Source organism: Gigantopelta aegis, chromosome 1 (assembly GCF_016097555.1).
Source record: "Gigantopelta aegis isolate Gae_Host chromosome 1, Gae_host_genome, whole genome shotgun sequence".
NCBI classification, from domain to species: Eukaryota; Metazoa; Mollusca; class Gastropoda; order Neomphalida; family Peltospiridae; genus Gigantopelta; species Gigantopelta aegis.
The window spans coordinates 28,100,216-28,113,014 of NC_054699.1; the positions used below are offsets into that span (position 1 = coordinate 28,100,216).

Here is a 12,799-nt window from a genome sequence, read left to right on the forward strand (position 1 = left end):
GAGAGAGAGAGAGAGAGAGAGAGAGATAGAGAGAGAGAGAAATATATATATTACCTGTTGGAATTTATACAAATAAAGAATTGTTTTTTTCATGTGGATTATGAGCCCCACACATAACCACATACCCAACCCAACCACCATCGCAACAGTCTTCTTTTGGTTCAGTATATGAAATGGACAACATTTATGAAAATAAACACCCAGTGAAACACACTTGGGGTTTTGTTAGAATAAATTATGGCACACACATTCGTAGTCTGAAATATGTTGGCAGAACCCGCAAAAGAGAAAGGGAAACTGTTTTTAATACAGGGGCAGTTTTTCGTTATTATTATTTAATAGTCATACAAAAGTAATAATATTAAAAAACTAAATATTTTAAAAATCCAAATGCAAATACATGTACTCAATTTATAATCTGGAATAAAAGTTAGATTTTAAAATGTCATCAGTATTATTTAACACACATTAACAACTTTTAGAGGCATAGCCAAGGCATGGAATGCTGAGTTTACTTTCAGTTTTTCATTAATTTGTCATTGCTTTCAATCAGCTCTACAAAGATTTGATTTCCATTACTATACCGAGTGTAATAACATTAGTCCATCAAACCAACTGTATCTTAAATAACTAGTAATGTTAACTATTAGTTTTTACACGTTTAATACATAGACTTAATTGAATGTTACAGTATATATACTCTATTCCATGTTGAAACTTAAAACACCATAAAAAGAAATGACGTTTTGTACATGATATACAAAATATACAGAGAAAGAAATAAGGGAACACTTAGTATTGAATACTATTATCGTCCTAATGTCTGTATAAAGTACGTAGATATAATGTGAGACTCACTGAATGACAGGAATGTGAGACTGGGTGACAGTAACACAGTTAACTTCCTGACAAATTAGGTGAGTGTTTTTGTTGCAGTCAATATCTCATGTAAGTGTTGGTGTGATCCCTTATTTCTTTCAGTCAGTACATATTACCAAACAGGGCATACACTGAAATACACAACAAACAACAACAATTCAAAGTAATATTTATAATTTATTTCACCTTACAAATTGTGAAGAGTGAAGCAAGTATAGTGTAGAAGTAAATAAACCAAGAGTAGATAATTTAAGATAAACCCATCTTAAATTGTTAATTAAATTGGGTGACATGTCAGAGAGATGATGTAATTAAATAGTTACCCAATGTTGTACATGGACAAAATGTATTTTTCATAATTATTTTGTTAATTTGTCGTTATTTTATTAATTGTTTTGCATTGTACTTCTCAGTTATAATCATCTAACTGTAACATTATTTTCCTGTTGCATATTGATTTAATTTAAAAATTCAAAATGAAGATGTATGAAAAATTTAAAATATGAATATCATTTTGTGTTAACAGAGCATGTAAATCAGAAAGTTCACATTTACGTATTACTTTGTCATCTACAGCTGTCTTTAAAAGTAAATGTATTATTAGTATATAACAGCTCTGCTATCAACGTGAACTACTTGACTTGAAATCTCTTTCATATCAAAGTTATCATCTTGTAACAAAACAAAACCTGGATCACTGTCATTGAATTTCTCGGAATCAGATGGAGCTTTTTATCACAGTTATGCAGCATTACACAAACCGTAATAACTTTATGAATCTTAGAAGGTTCCAAAAGGCACACATTCAACACCTTGCTTGAACTTTGTCCAGCTGTATATCCTCACTTTAGATGTATTTGGGTTCACAAACAGTAAACAGCAACTTATGTGCCATGTACCTGGAACAAAATGTTACAAATATGACATTTATGGTAATAAGATGATCTGGGTAATAACAAGTGTTTTTTTGTGTGTTTTTTTCTTCTTCTTTTTTGTTCTTGGTTTAAAAAAAAAAAAAAATCATCTGCTTCACTAAGGTAAAAAAAAAGAAAGAAAAGAATTTGACAAATAGTCCAGTGGCAGAACAGAAAAGCATGTTTTAGAGTATATACAATGTTTTATTGTTGTGTCTGGTAGATTGGACCTTCCTGAACATATTTTAGCCGGGTGACAAGCTGTCACCCTTGAGCAATTTGTTTTACAACCTAAATTCAAAATGGCCGCCACGAAATATTGGTTTTTGCCATATCTTTGTTAATAATGAACATAGAGGGCTTATGTTTGTGGCAAACTCCAGTTTTTCATATCCTAGAAGCACAATAATATGATTACATAGGGTCTATGATAAAAGTTTTATTGGTGTCCAGGTACGTTTATGAAAAACAATTGAAAAAAATGCCCCAAAACAAAATCATAATTATGATTTTGAAGATGGCCTTCTGTTTGGCAAATGGAAGGATTTAACGACTTTCCAAAACTTCTGAAAGATTTATTTTTCATTTTATCTTACAGCTTAAAATACCAATGAATAATAATAATAATAATAATAATAATAATAATACATGATATATACATCAGAGCAGGAAACAATTACACCTCTCCAAAAATCGGAGATGAGAGAGGACATCCTTCCAGACATACCAGTGCAACGATATGATGGCTCCCAGAAACCCGACATGCCCGTTGAGAAGTCTACTCATTCATCTTTGCCATTCAGGATACTTGCTTCTCAACAATACCTTCATGCAAGCTGTAGTGTGTGAGCCTAACATACCTGAGTGTAATGGCTTCAATGCAGGTCATTCCAGGCAGCAAGGACATACTGTTAAACCTAAAACAAGAGCAGTGTACCTTCCTTTACACAGACTTGATGGTTCTCCTGGAGGAGACATGTACATAGTCAACTTGCATGCGGTATGGTCATGGACCTGGTGGCATCATAGGTATCACGCTGAAACGAACACCTCTGAAAAGATGGGCTCTTGGTCTTGACATCTGTAGTCGGCTGACCAAGGATGTATCAACAATAAGAGAAGGTGATGACCATAGTATTGTGATAGCTCACAAGGAAGAAATGTCATATAGGAAACAGGCTGATGTGGCTGATAGACAACACATACTAGAAAAGCTAGCTGTGTGCATCGATCCTCTCCAACCAGTCATCCGAAAGGTCTCATCAATATTGTGACTGGTAAGATTGCTCCAGATAGTGTACATGCTGATAACTCAGCAAACAGCAGATGAGAGAATATGAAGAGAGTTGGCCTGGCAATTTTCACAAGCCCCTGACAAAGCAGGTATTCACTATGCATAAAGTTGGTCAAGTGCCTGCATATGATATCACACTGATATATTCCAGGGTCTTAGGTCTACAGAAAGTGAGGGATATTGATTTAGAGAGTGTTCTGAAGTACGAACTGGCACCTGTAACCACCTCCATGTTTGACAACAATGGTGACATAAGGATACCCAAGTCAAAATCAACTCTTGAGAAGAAGTTGCAGGTTGAAATGTTTGTCAGTCCTCAACAAATTGTTCACTGATGCATGTCTATAACATAAAATGAACAAATACACTCATGTCATCTTAGTCTGCGCGGCACAAAAGTCTGCGCACGTTAATGGCGTTACATTACGTCTTGAAACAAGTATCGGGTTATGTTTGTAAACAAACAAACAACGTTAATTTAATTCACAAAACCATCTTGATCATGAATATATGTATAAAACTGGTCGATAACACTTTTATTGAAAAAAACTCTGAATTAATGCACTAAAAGTATACTTTTGCCAGCCTCGATCAACGTGTTTTTCTACCACCTATCAACACGTGTCTGTCAACGTTGTAATGATCAACCTTGCATATCAACTTATATAAATTTACATAGAAGCTTCAATACATACCTTATTGTAATTTATGAATCCATAAATGAAATGAATGTTTTATTTTATCTGTTGACGTAAACATCCTAGCATACTTTGAATTTCCTTCCGAGTGACACAGCACAACCAATATGGCTGCACACAGACTTTGAAGATTGAACTTACAGCATGGCCTATTTCAGCTATAGTCTGTTTCAAAATTATCATTGATTGTCCTATATGTCTAACGAACACTGTTTGTGCTCATTTATACAGTTAATAACAGACAAATTTTGTTGAATAATGATCAAATACTTTTACACTGGCTTTTTTTTATATTGTCATTTTATGTTGTCCAAACTAAGGAGCATGACACACCATTTATATTTATCTCATTTACACAGTCTAAATGTTTCTGAAACAGACTATAACAGGAAGTGTTTGTTATTTAGAACTTATAAAAGTCGGATCCATTGTTTGTTGCTGTTTTATGTAAACATTAGCGACAGAAGTGGTTGCTTTAATGTTTGCTGCGCAGACTTGTGTGCCGTCATGTAGACCAGTAAATGCAGGGAGGTCCCACTAAAAATGTGCTCATTACTTGAGTTTAAAAAACATTAAAATTAAAATAACTTTAGTTGTAACACGTTTATTGTTCCATTGTACTGCGGCGGTGAAACACATATTTTTAAAGAAATATTTTAACTTTAAAATATAACTCAAATGCTTAGGTGCGCAGACTTATTGTCCGAACCAAATTGTTAACAACTACAAAAAATTACTCTCCTACCTTTAATTGCCGTTAGATTTCCTCCAAAGTTTGTCCAGACACAACTCGCAAAAAAACCCACTACAAATATACAGACTCCACACACGAGACTGCAACGATGTCGCCGATATCGTCTTTGCTGAGATTGCATAGGAAAAAATACATGCAGTTTTCTGCCGTCTGTCATGTTGCTTGTTTATGGAATATTCTTCAAGAGGGGTGAAAGCTTCTAAAGTATGTGACACAATTAATATGAAATCAATGATCTCTAGTGGTATCATTAAAAAAATAAAAAAAATAATAAATAATGTTAATAAATAATATTACGTCATCACGTTTGCTTTTATATCATAACATGTTATGACGTTGTTAGATTAAGTCCTATCCTTTCACCCCTCTTGAAGAATATTCCAAAAAAAGTCAAAATGGCAGCTGGTACAAAATTACATGCTTTTTGCCCTATGCACTCTCAGCGAAGTCGATATAGGTGACATAGTTATCATCTGGTATGTGGAATCGATGTCATTGTAATGGTTTTTTCAAGATTCGTGTCTGGACAAACTTTGGAGGAAATTTAACATCAATTAAAGGTTGGAGAGTAATTTTTCGTAGTTGTTAACAATTTGGTTCGGACAATAGGTGCCACCGGTGTACATAAATATGTCAGTCAACGAATCAATGAAAATAGCTTATATTATTATTATATATCTTGCACATGTTTTTAGTAAAAATAAAAATAAACTACATGTTTCAGTTACGAAAACTATGTTCCGCTAAAAGGGTAGCCTACACTACAGTACTGTGCATGGCCATTTCAACATCCGGTGGTTTAATATTATTTACGCGGACGCTTTAGTGAAAATTTAAAACTTTTATTTGCTTACCTTAGGCTAGTTGTTTGACAAGCCGTTGTCTATGTTTCCAGGCATACCCACCCCCAATAAAAACATACAGATTAATTTCTATATTTCCATTTTTGTATATTTTCCCCAAATAACCTTCCCATTTTTGGATAAGTTGTTGACGTGTTTTCGTGAACAACATATATGTATGACGTAATCAAAGTTCGTGCTTACGTTGTTTGAAGTTGAAAAGAAATAGGAAGTAACATAGCACGTGGCTTATAGGACAATATAGGATTCTGAATAAAAACAAAATGTCTAACCTAACGGTTTGTTTTGCTGTTTTGTTATTCATGCTTTCATGCATACAGTGAGAGGGTTTTTGATGGGGGACGGTTTTCGATAGGTTACATTAAAACATTGAAGACAATGCATGGCGATGTGGCAAATACAAACAGACTGAAATAAATATGTAATAATTATTACATAAAAACAAGTTCCTCACCGATCAATTACCATAGACATATTGAAAGTGTTGCAAACTTGTAGACTACTTTTTATATTTTTGACAGCGACGTTAGCAAGCCCAACCGACTGGACACTTCGATGTTTCCCGCTATTTCATCTGTGATCTTCAGAATATCCTATTGTTCAAATTTAAATTCTTCATGTTTTTCCACATTATAAAAAGTGTGAAATTGCTTTGTTCGATCAAGAAATAACCAGTTTTGTCGACATATTTGCCTGTTTCTGAATCGCAACACACCAGCATGGCCATTTTCCTTTCAGACTTATCAGGCGGATAGGCCTTTAAATACGCAGAAAATGTAGCGAATAGCGTTGTTCGCGTTTAGGCTATTCAGGGAGCTCTATCTTGGCCTCATGCATACCAAATTTTGCCACTTATCCGGCGAATAGGCACTATTCCCGGATAGTAGACTTATCCGTCCCTCATGCATACGGCCCCAGATATTTAAACTTATTCCAGGTGAGCATGCCTCCGAACCCCCACCAACAGGTTCGGGTCCTCAAATGTATGCCCCCCCCCCCCCTCTGGACAAGTGTTGTTTCTAAAACATTTTTTCTTTTAGTCTGTGAAATTATTGATTAAAAATAAATAAATAATCGACAACAAACATGACCAATGCCATGGGGGGGGGGGGGGGGGGGGGGGGGGGGGGGGGTAGTCCGAATCCACCAAATCTCTCCCCCTCACCAAAAAGCAGTGAACAAAACACAAATAAACAAAATTGTCCACATAACATACATAAAAGGAAGAAAATATAATATTTCAACTAGATTTTATTCAAATAATATATAAATAAATACTTATTTTTTTTTAAATCCACACACCGACAATAGATAGGTTTTTGGCATCTATGATACAAATGTCTCGTTTTCCAACGATTCACTGGTAGTTTTTGTTGTTGTTGTTGTTGTATTTTGTCATATACTAGATCCGTTATGCAGTGCAGACATTCTTTGTGCAATGCCTCATCGTCTGAAAAAAATATGACCACTTTTCCTGTTCGTACAGAGGTGGACGTCACAAAGTAATTTTATACGACCAGTGGCTTCAGATCACACTACGTAACAGCTGTGTATAGTGAGACTATAGAGTGTATAGTAACGACGCGACCTCTAAGGGGGAGATAATTCCTGGGCGTTCGCCATTATCACGATGGTGATGTATAGTAGTAGATTAAACAATGTGCTGAGATGTGATTTCATTAACTACAGACGAACTGTGACAATTGTCCTCTAGATTAAACAGTGTGCTAGGGTGAGGTGATTTCATTAACTATAGACAAACTATAAAAAATTGTCATGTAGATTAAACAATGGGCTGGGGTGAGGTGATTTCATTAACAAGACAAGACAAGACAAGACTTTATTTACACTCGGGCCGTTAAACAACGGCATAGAAGGAATATATACGTAAACATTTTGTTATATACACGTGACAAGCTGGTTGACAGTAAATACATTAATTACAATACATTCACAAACACATACACAAACATTCAATCACGCACATCAATATATTATGTAATAATACAGATATTTAATACAGATATACGGGTATCCAAATACTTATAAACGAATAGATTGTTAAACTTGTATATGGTGCAGTGGATAATGATAGAATTTTGTTAAATATGTTTGGTTTTGATGGTGTTTGTAGTCAAGGGCGTTTGAATACATTAGTTATTATATTTATGAAATATGATAATGTCTTTAGGGTATTAATTCGTTTATTCGCCATTAGTTCTCTAAATTTATAAGTACTTGGTCGCGTATAATAATATGGGTGTAGCAACTGGACTCTTGAATTATGGAAAAAATGGCAAATAAAAAGATAATGGAACTCGTCGCCAATGTCCATTACATTACATAATGTGCAAATTCTATCTTCTTTGAGTATATTATTCCAACGTCCAATTTCAACGGGTAGGTAATGGTTAGACGTTCTAAATTTTAAGAGTGCTGTCCACAGTTTTTCTGGTAGTTTATTGATATAGCTTTCGAAAAATAGTTGTTCTTTGTATAATCGGTAAGTGTTGCCTCTCGATGACAGTGATATGTTATTTTTCCATGTTTGTAAATACTGATCGCATTATCTTTGTTTAATTTGTTGTAAGAGACAATTTACTTATTTGAAAGATTGTCTTATCCAGATATCACCCCTTCCCAAGTTATTCAGTGTGTTTTTAACAGTATTAATCCAGTTATAGTTAGTTCCGTTAGTAAGGTGGTCATTTAACATAATTTTGTATAAAAGAGTAGACAATTTAAATTTTCCTGATATCAGTCGCGCCCAGTAACATACCATTCTTCTCTATATAGTTAACTCGACAGGCGTTCTCCCTAACTGTCCATAAAGCATAAATATTGGTGTTGCGTTCTTAACAGGTATGATGTGTCTTAGAAAGTTTATTTGTACAGAATTAAATAAATCAACTTTTTCATGTCCCCATATTTCACATCCATATAATGAAACTGGCAGAACCATTGAGTCAAACATTTTAAGTTTACATTCGGTTGATAGATAGTTGTCCTTTGATTTTGATAGTACAAAGTGCATGGCTTTGGTAGCCTGTTGTTTAAGTGTATTCTTAGTAACTCGAAAGTTGTTTAATTTTGTAAAAGTAATTCCTAAGTATTTGTATTCTTTCACATTTTCTAATGTATTATTTCCAATCTTAAAATTATGTTTATAATCTCTAGTTAAATCAATATTTTTGTTTTGTTGCCGTTTATTTTAAGTTTCCATTTATTGCAATATTGATAAAACATATTTAAGGTGTGTTGCAGGTCTGCTGCAGAGGTTGATAATAGAGCATGTGTAAAGCAATATCTATTGGGTGATCTTGGTTGTCTGTTGTAGGGGAAACCCCTTCACATCCACGGCTAGATAAATAATCTTCTAAATCATTCAAATACAGGGAGAATAGAATAGGGGATACATTTTCACCTTGACGGATACCGTTGTTACATGGGAATAAAGTAGATTGCTGATTATTTACGACAATCATTGATTTAAAACCTTTATACATTTGATGGATAATTCTAAAACATTTACCGGTTATGTTATGCTGTAGTAGTTTATGCCAAAGCTGTATTCTAGGTACCGTATCGAATGCTTTCTTAAAATCCACAAAAGCGCAATATAATTTCTTTTTCCTTTTTTTTCTCAAGATATCTATTAAGTGATGTAATGTAAAAATATGGTCTGTAGTTGAATTGCCTTTACGGAACGCGGTTTGAGCTTCACTAATGGTATTATTTTCCTCAGTAAATAAACGTAAACAGTTATTAAGTAAAGTTGTGAACAGTTTAGAACAGCAGCAAAGTAATGTGATTGGTCGGTAATTTTCGGGATGTAACCGACTTCCTTTGTTTTTGAAAACTGGTATAATAATACCGATATGCCATTCATCTAGTAAGACTCCATTATCAAAAATAGTTGTGGTTTTTTTGGTGTTTTTTTTTTACATAAACTGGAATGAGCGACGTAGCGGTTGACTTAATGTATTCGTTAACTACTCTATCAACACCTAGTGCTTTATGATATTTTAGTTGTTTTATGGCTTTCATTATTTCATCTGCACTGCATTTTTCGTTAATAATACTGTCATTGTTTACTTCATATAGTACTTCATCCATGTTAAAATTAAATAAGTTATCATTATTGGGTTCGCCCTTATTTAAGTCGCTGAAATAGTTGAAAAATGTATCAATAGGAGGAACGTTAACGTTGTTATCTAAGTTATCTTGTTTCTTAAAAGTATTTTATAAAAGGCTTTGGATCATCTAACTGTAACCGTCTCATTTTAATTTCTGTTTTAAATTTATTTTGTGCAAAAGCTTTAAATATACTCTTTTTATAAGACTTACTGGCGTTAATTAATCTCATTTTATTATCTGTAGTTTTATTTCTAGCATATATTGTTTTGGCCTCGAGATACTTCGTACGTAAATGTTTGTGTCTTATCCCGAACCAGGGTCGCTTGTTGTGCGCTTACCTTTTGTTACGGCTGTCACTGTATACACGCACGTGACCGAATGTCGAGGCTGCCGTGTCTAAAAATAGATCTTTTAACATATCGGTGGCTTTTGTGACACGTGCTTTGTATTAGTAGACTCGTCAAGAATTAGAGAAATGCTTTCGATTATGTTGTCGTCGATATTATTTATAAAGTGTTCACGTTTACTAGGAACCCATTTGCGTGCTGTTTCCCTTCGTACACCGTTACTATGATTTACATGATTGTTTGCGTCAGTATTACATTTACACGAATATGTAAATATTAGAGCACAATTGATATCAGAAAGAAGTGGGTCAAAATCACAGATTTGAAAATCAGTTAAATTTTTTAAAACATGGTGAGTACCTATAGCATAATCAATCAGGCTGCAGATAGACCAACCATCACAACTGTTCTGTAGATTACACACTGGGCTGGGGTGAGGTGATTTCATTAACTATAGACCAACCATCACAATTGTCCGGTAGATTAAACAATGGGCTGGGGTGTTAGATTTCATTAACAATAGACCAACCATCACAATTGTCTGGTAGATTAAACAATGGGCTTGGGTGTTGTGGTTTCATTAACAGTAGACCAATCATCACAATTGTCCTGTAGGTTAAACAATGGGCTGGGGTGTTGTGATTCCATTAACTATAGACCAACTACCACCATTGTCCTGTAGATTAAACAATGTGATGGGGTGAGGTGATTTCATTAACGATAGACCAACTATCACAGTGTGCCTGTAGATTAAACAATGGGCTGGGGTGTGGTGGTTTCTTTAAATAAACCAAGTATGACAACTTCCAAACATGCGCTGGGGTACTGATCAAGATTTTTTACTTTCAGGTAATACGGATCTCACACATGTTGTGCTGACTCACCCCGACGGGTGCCCCAATGTCAATGCAAAGGACTCAAAGGGTGAGATTTTTGTCTTATCAGGCTTGATTATCATAGAATATATATATATATATATATATATATATATATATATATAATATATATATATATATATATATATATATAAAGTGACGATTAAATTATGTTTATTATAAATAAACACAATACAGGTTCATGGAAGGTTAGATAGGTTCCAGTATTGTTCGTTATAATGCAATCAATGACTAATAGTCGCACATTGCTGCGTTTGGGCAATGCCGCACGTGCAAAATGAGTTTATTCATCAAATTTATACTGCACGAGAAACATGATATTCGTGCACATAAGGGTATAAAAAAAGGGTGCTATTGTTTAGAACATGCCTAAGTCAACAGTAAAACACCAGAGAACATGGCAAGGCTAACTGCTGAAGAAAGAGAGAGAGCTATTGGTATGGTGCAGGTGGGTGCGAGTTATGCCCATGTGGCAAGAATCCTGAATTGCACAAAATTGACGATCACCAGGTTAATACAGCGTTACAGGGTGACTGGCAGGACTGCAGACAGACCACGAAGTGGAAGACCCCAATTCACAACAGCCAACGAGGACCGCCATCTCTGCATCTTACACTTACGTAACTGATTCCTCACTGTGACGTCATCTGCAGCGACTGCCCTGACATGTCACACTGTACGTCGTCCACTACGACAGCATGGTATCAGTCTATCGACCATTCAGAGGGATGACATTGACGAGGCAACATCGACTTCGACGTTTACGTTGGGCACGTCAGTTTCAACGTTGGCAACATCGGAACTGGCAACGTGTACTCTTTTCCGATGAGAGCAGGTTCCAGTTATTCAGAGTTGATGGCAGGACTCGGCTATATCGACGTGCAGCAGAGAGAACAGTTCCGTGCTGTGTTCAGGAGACAGAACCGTTTGGTGGTGGATCTGTGATGGTTTGGGGCGGTATCTGTGGCCAACAGCGGACAGACCTTATTGTCATTGACGGATATCTTAACGGACACCGTTACATCAAGCGGATTTTACGTCCCGTCCTGTTACCGTTCTTGCAACGCCATCCAAGACTCTTGTTTCAACAGGACAATGCCAGACTTCACACAGCTCGTGTGGTGCATCAGTTCTTCGCCGAAAACAACGTCAATGTTTTGCCATGGCCAGCCCGTTCACCTAACCAGTCACCGATAGAACATTTATATATATATATATATATATATATATATATATATATATATATATATATATATATATATATATATATAGTTATATATATATATATATATATATATATATATATATATATATATATATATATATATATATATATATATATATATTCGAGGGGTTAGTGTCAGAACCCATTATATGGTGAATTATACAAAAATGAGTTAATTACCTTGTCAGCATCATGGAAATGTGTACTATCATTTCACAATATCTCATTCAAATCAATCATTTATTTGTGCTTTTATACATCAGAACCCAAACCAATTATCTTGTATGTCCATTTCCATAAAAAGCCAAAACCATGTTTTCAGCACTACCTTATTCTGTCTCTCTAGAATGTTGTAGTACCACCCATAGCTGACAGACATAACACGTTAGCTTACAACACTGGATTGTGGTGGGCTGTAAACTGTCTGAGAAGATTGAATCCTAGGTGCCAGACCGCATGACACGCTAATGACACATGCTAGCTCTAAGTGTTTACATCCAGCGATGGTGTTTTATTTAAACTATCTCTGGCAGGTAGCTAGAATTAATTGTTTACGCTACACGATGACCAGTCCGTTGGTGATAATCTGAGATGGGCTGCAGACAATTGGGGGAGGGGGGGGGGGGGGGGGGGGGGGGGGGGGGGGGGGGGGGGCTGGAAGTGTTTAGTTCTTAGACATCTGGAATGTGGTAAAATGTGTGTGTTGTTAACTAGTTGCTGAATAAATGTCAGTTATGTAAATAGTTTAATTAGAAGTGATTGCAGAGTTCATTTATCTCTACAGAAGAAACA

General features: G+C 35.2%; 1 protein-coding gene across 1 annotated transcript in view; it reads left to right on the top strand.

Moving 5' to 3' along the window:
* LOC121374144 (tyrosine-protein kinase HTK16-like) overlaps positions 1-11,965 on the top strand; it is a 44,620-nt gene extending 32,655 nt beyond the window's left edge. Inside the window, exons 5-6 of the mRNA XM_041501144.1 lie at positions 10,736-10,810; positions 11,874-11,965. Of these exons, the coding sequence (XP_041357078.1) occupies positions 10,736-10,810; positions 11,874-11,965 (167 nt within the window). The remainder of the gene's footprint in view (positions 1-10,735; positions 10,811-11,873) is intronic.
* Positions 11,966-12,799: the final 834 nt, after the last annotated feature.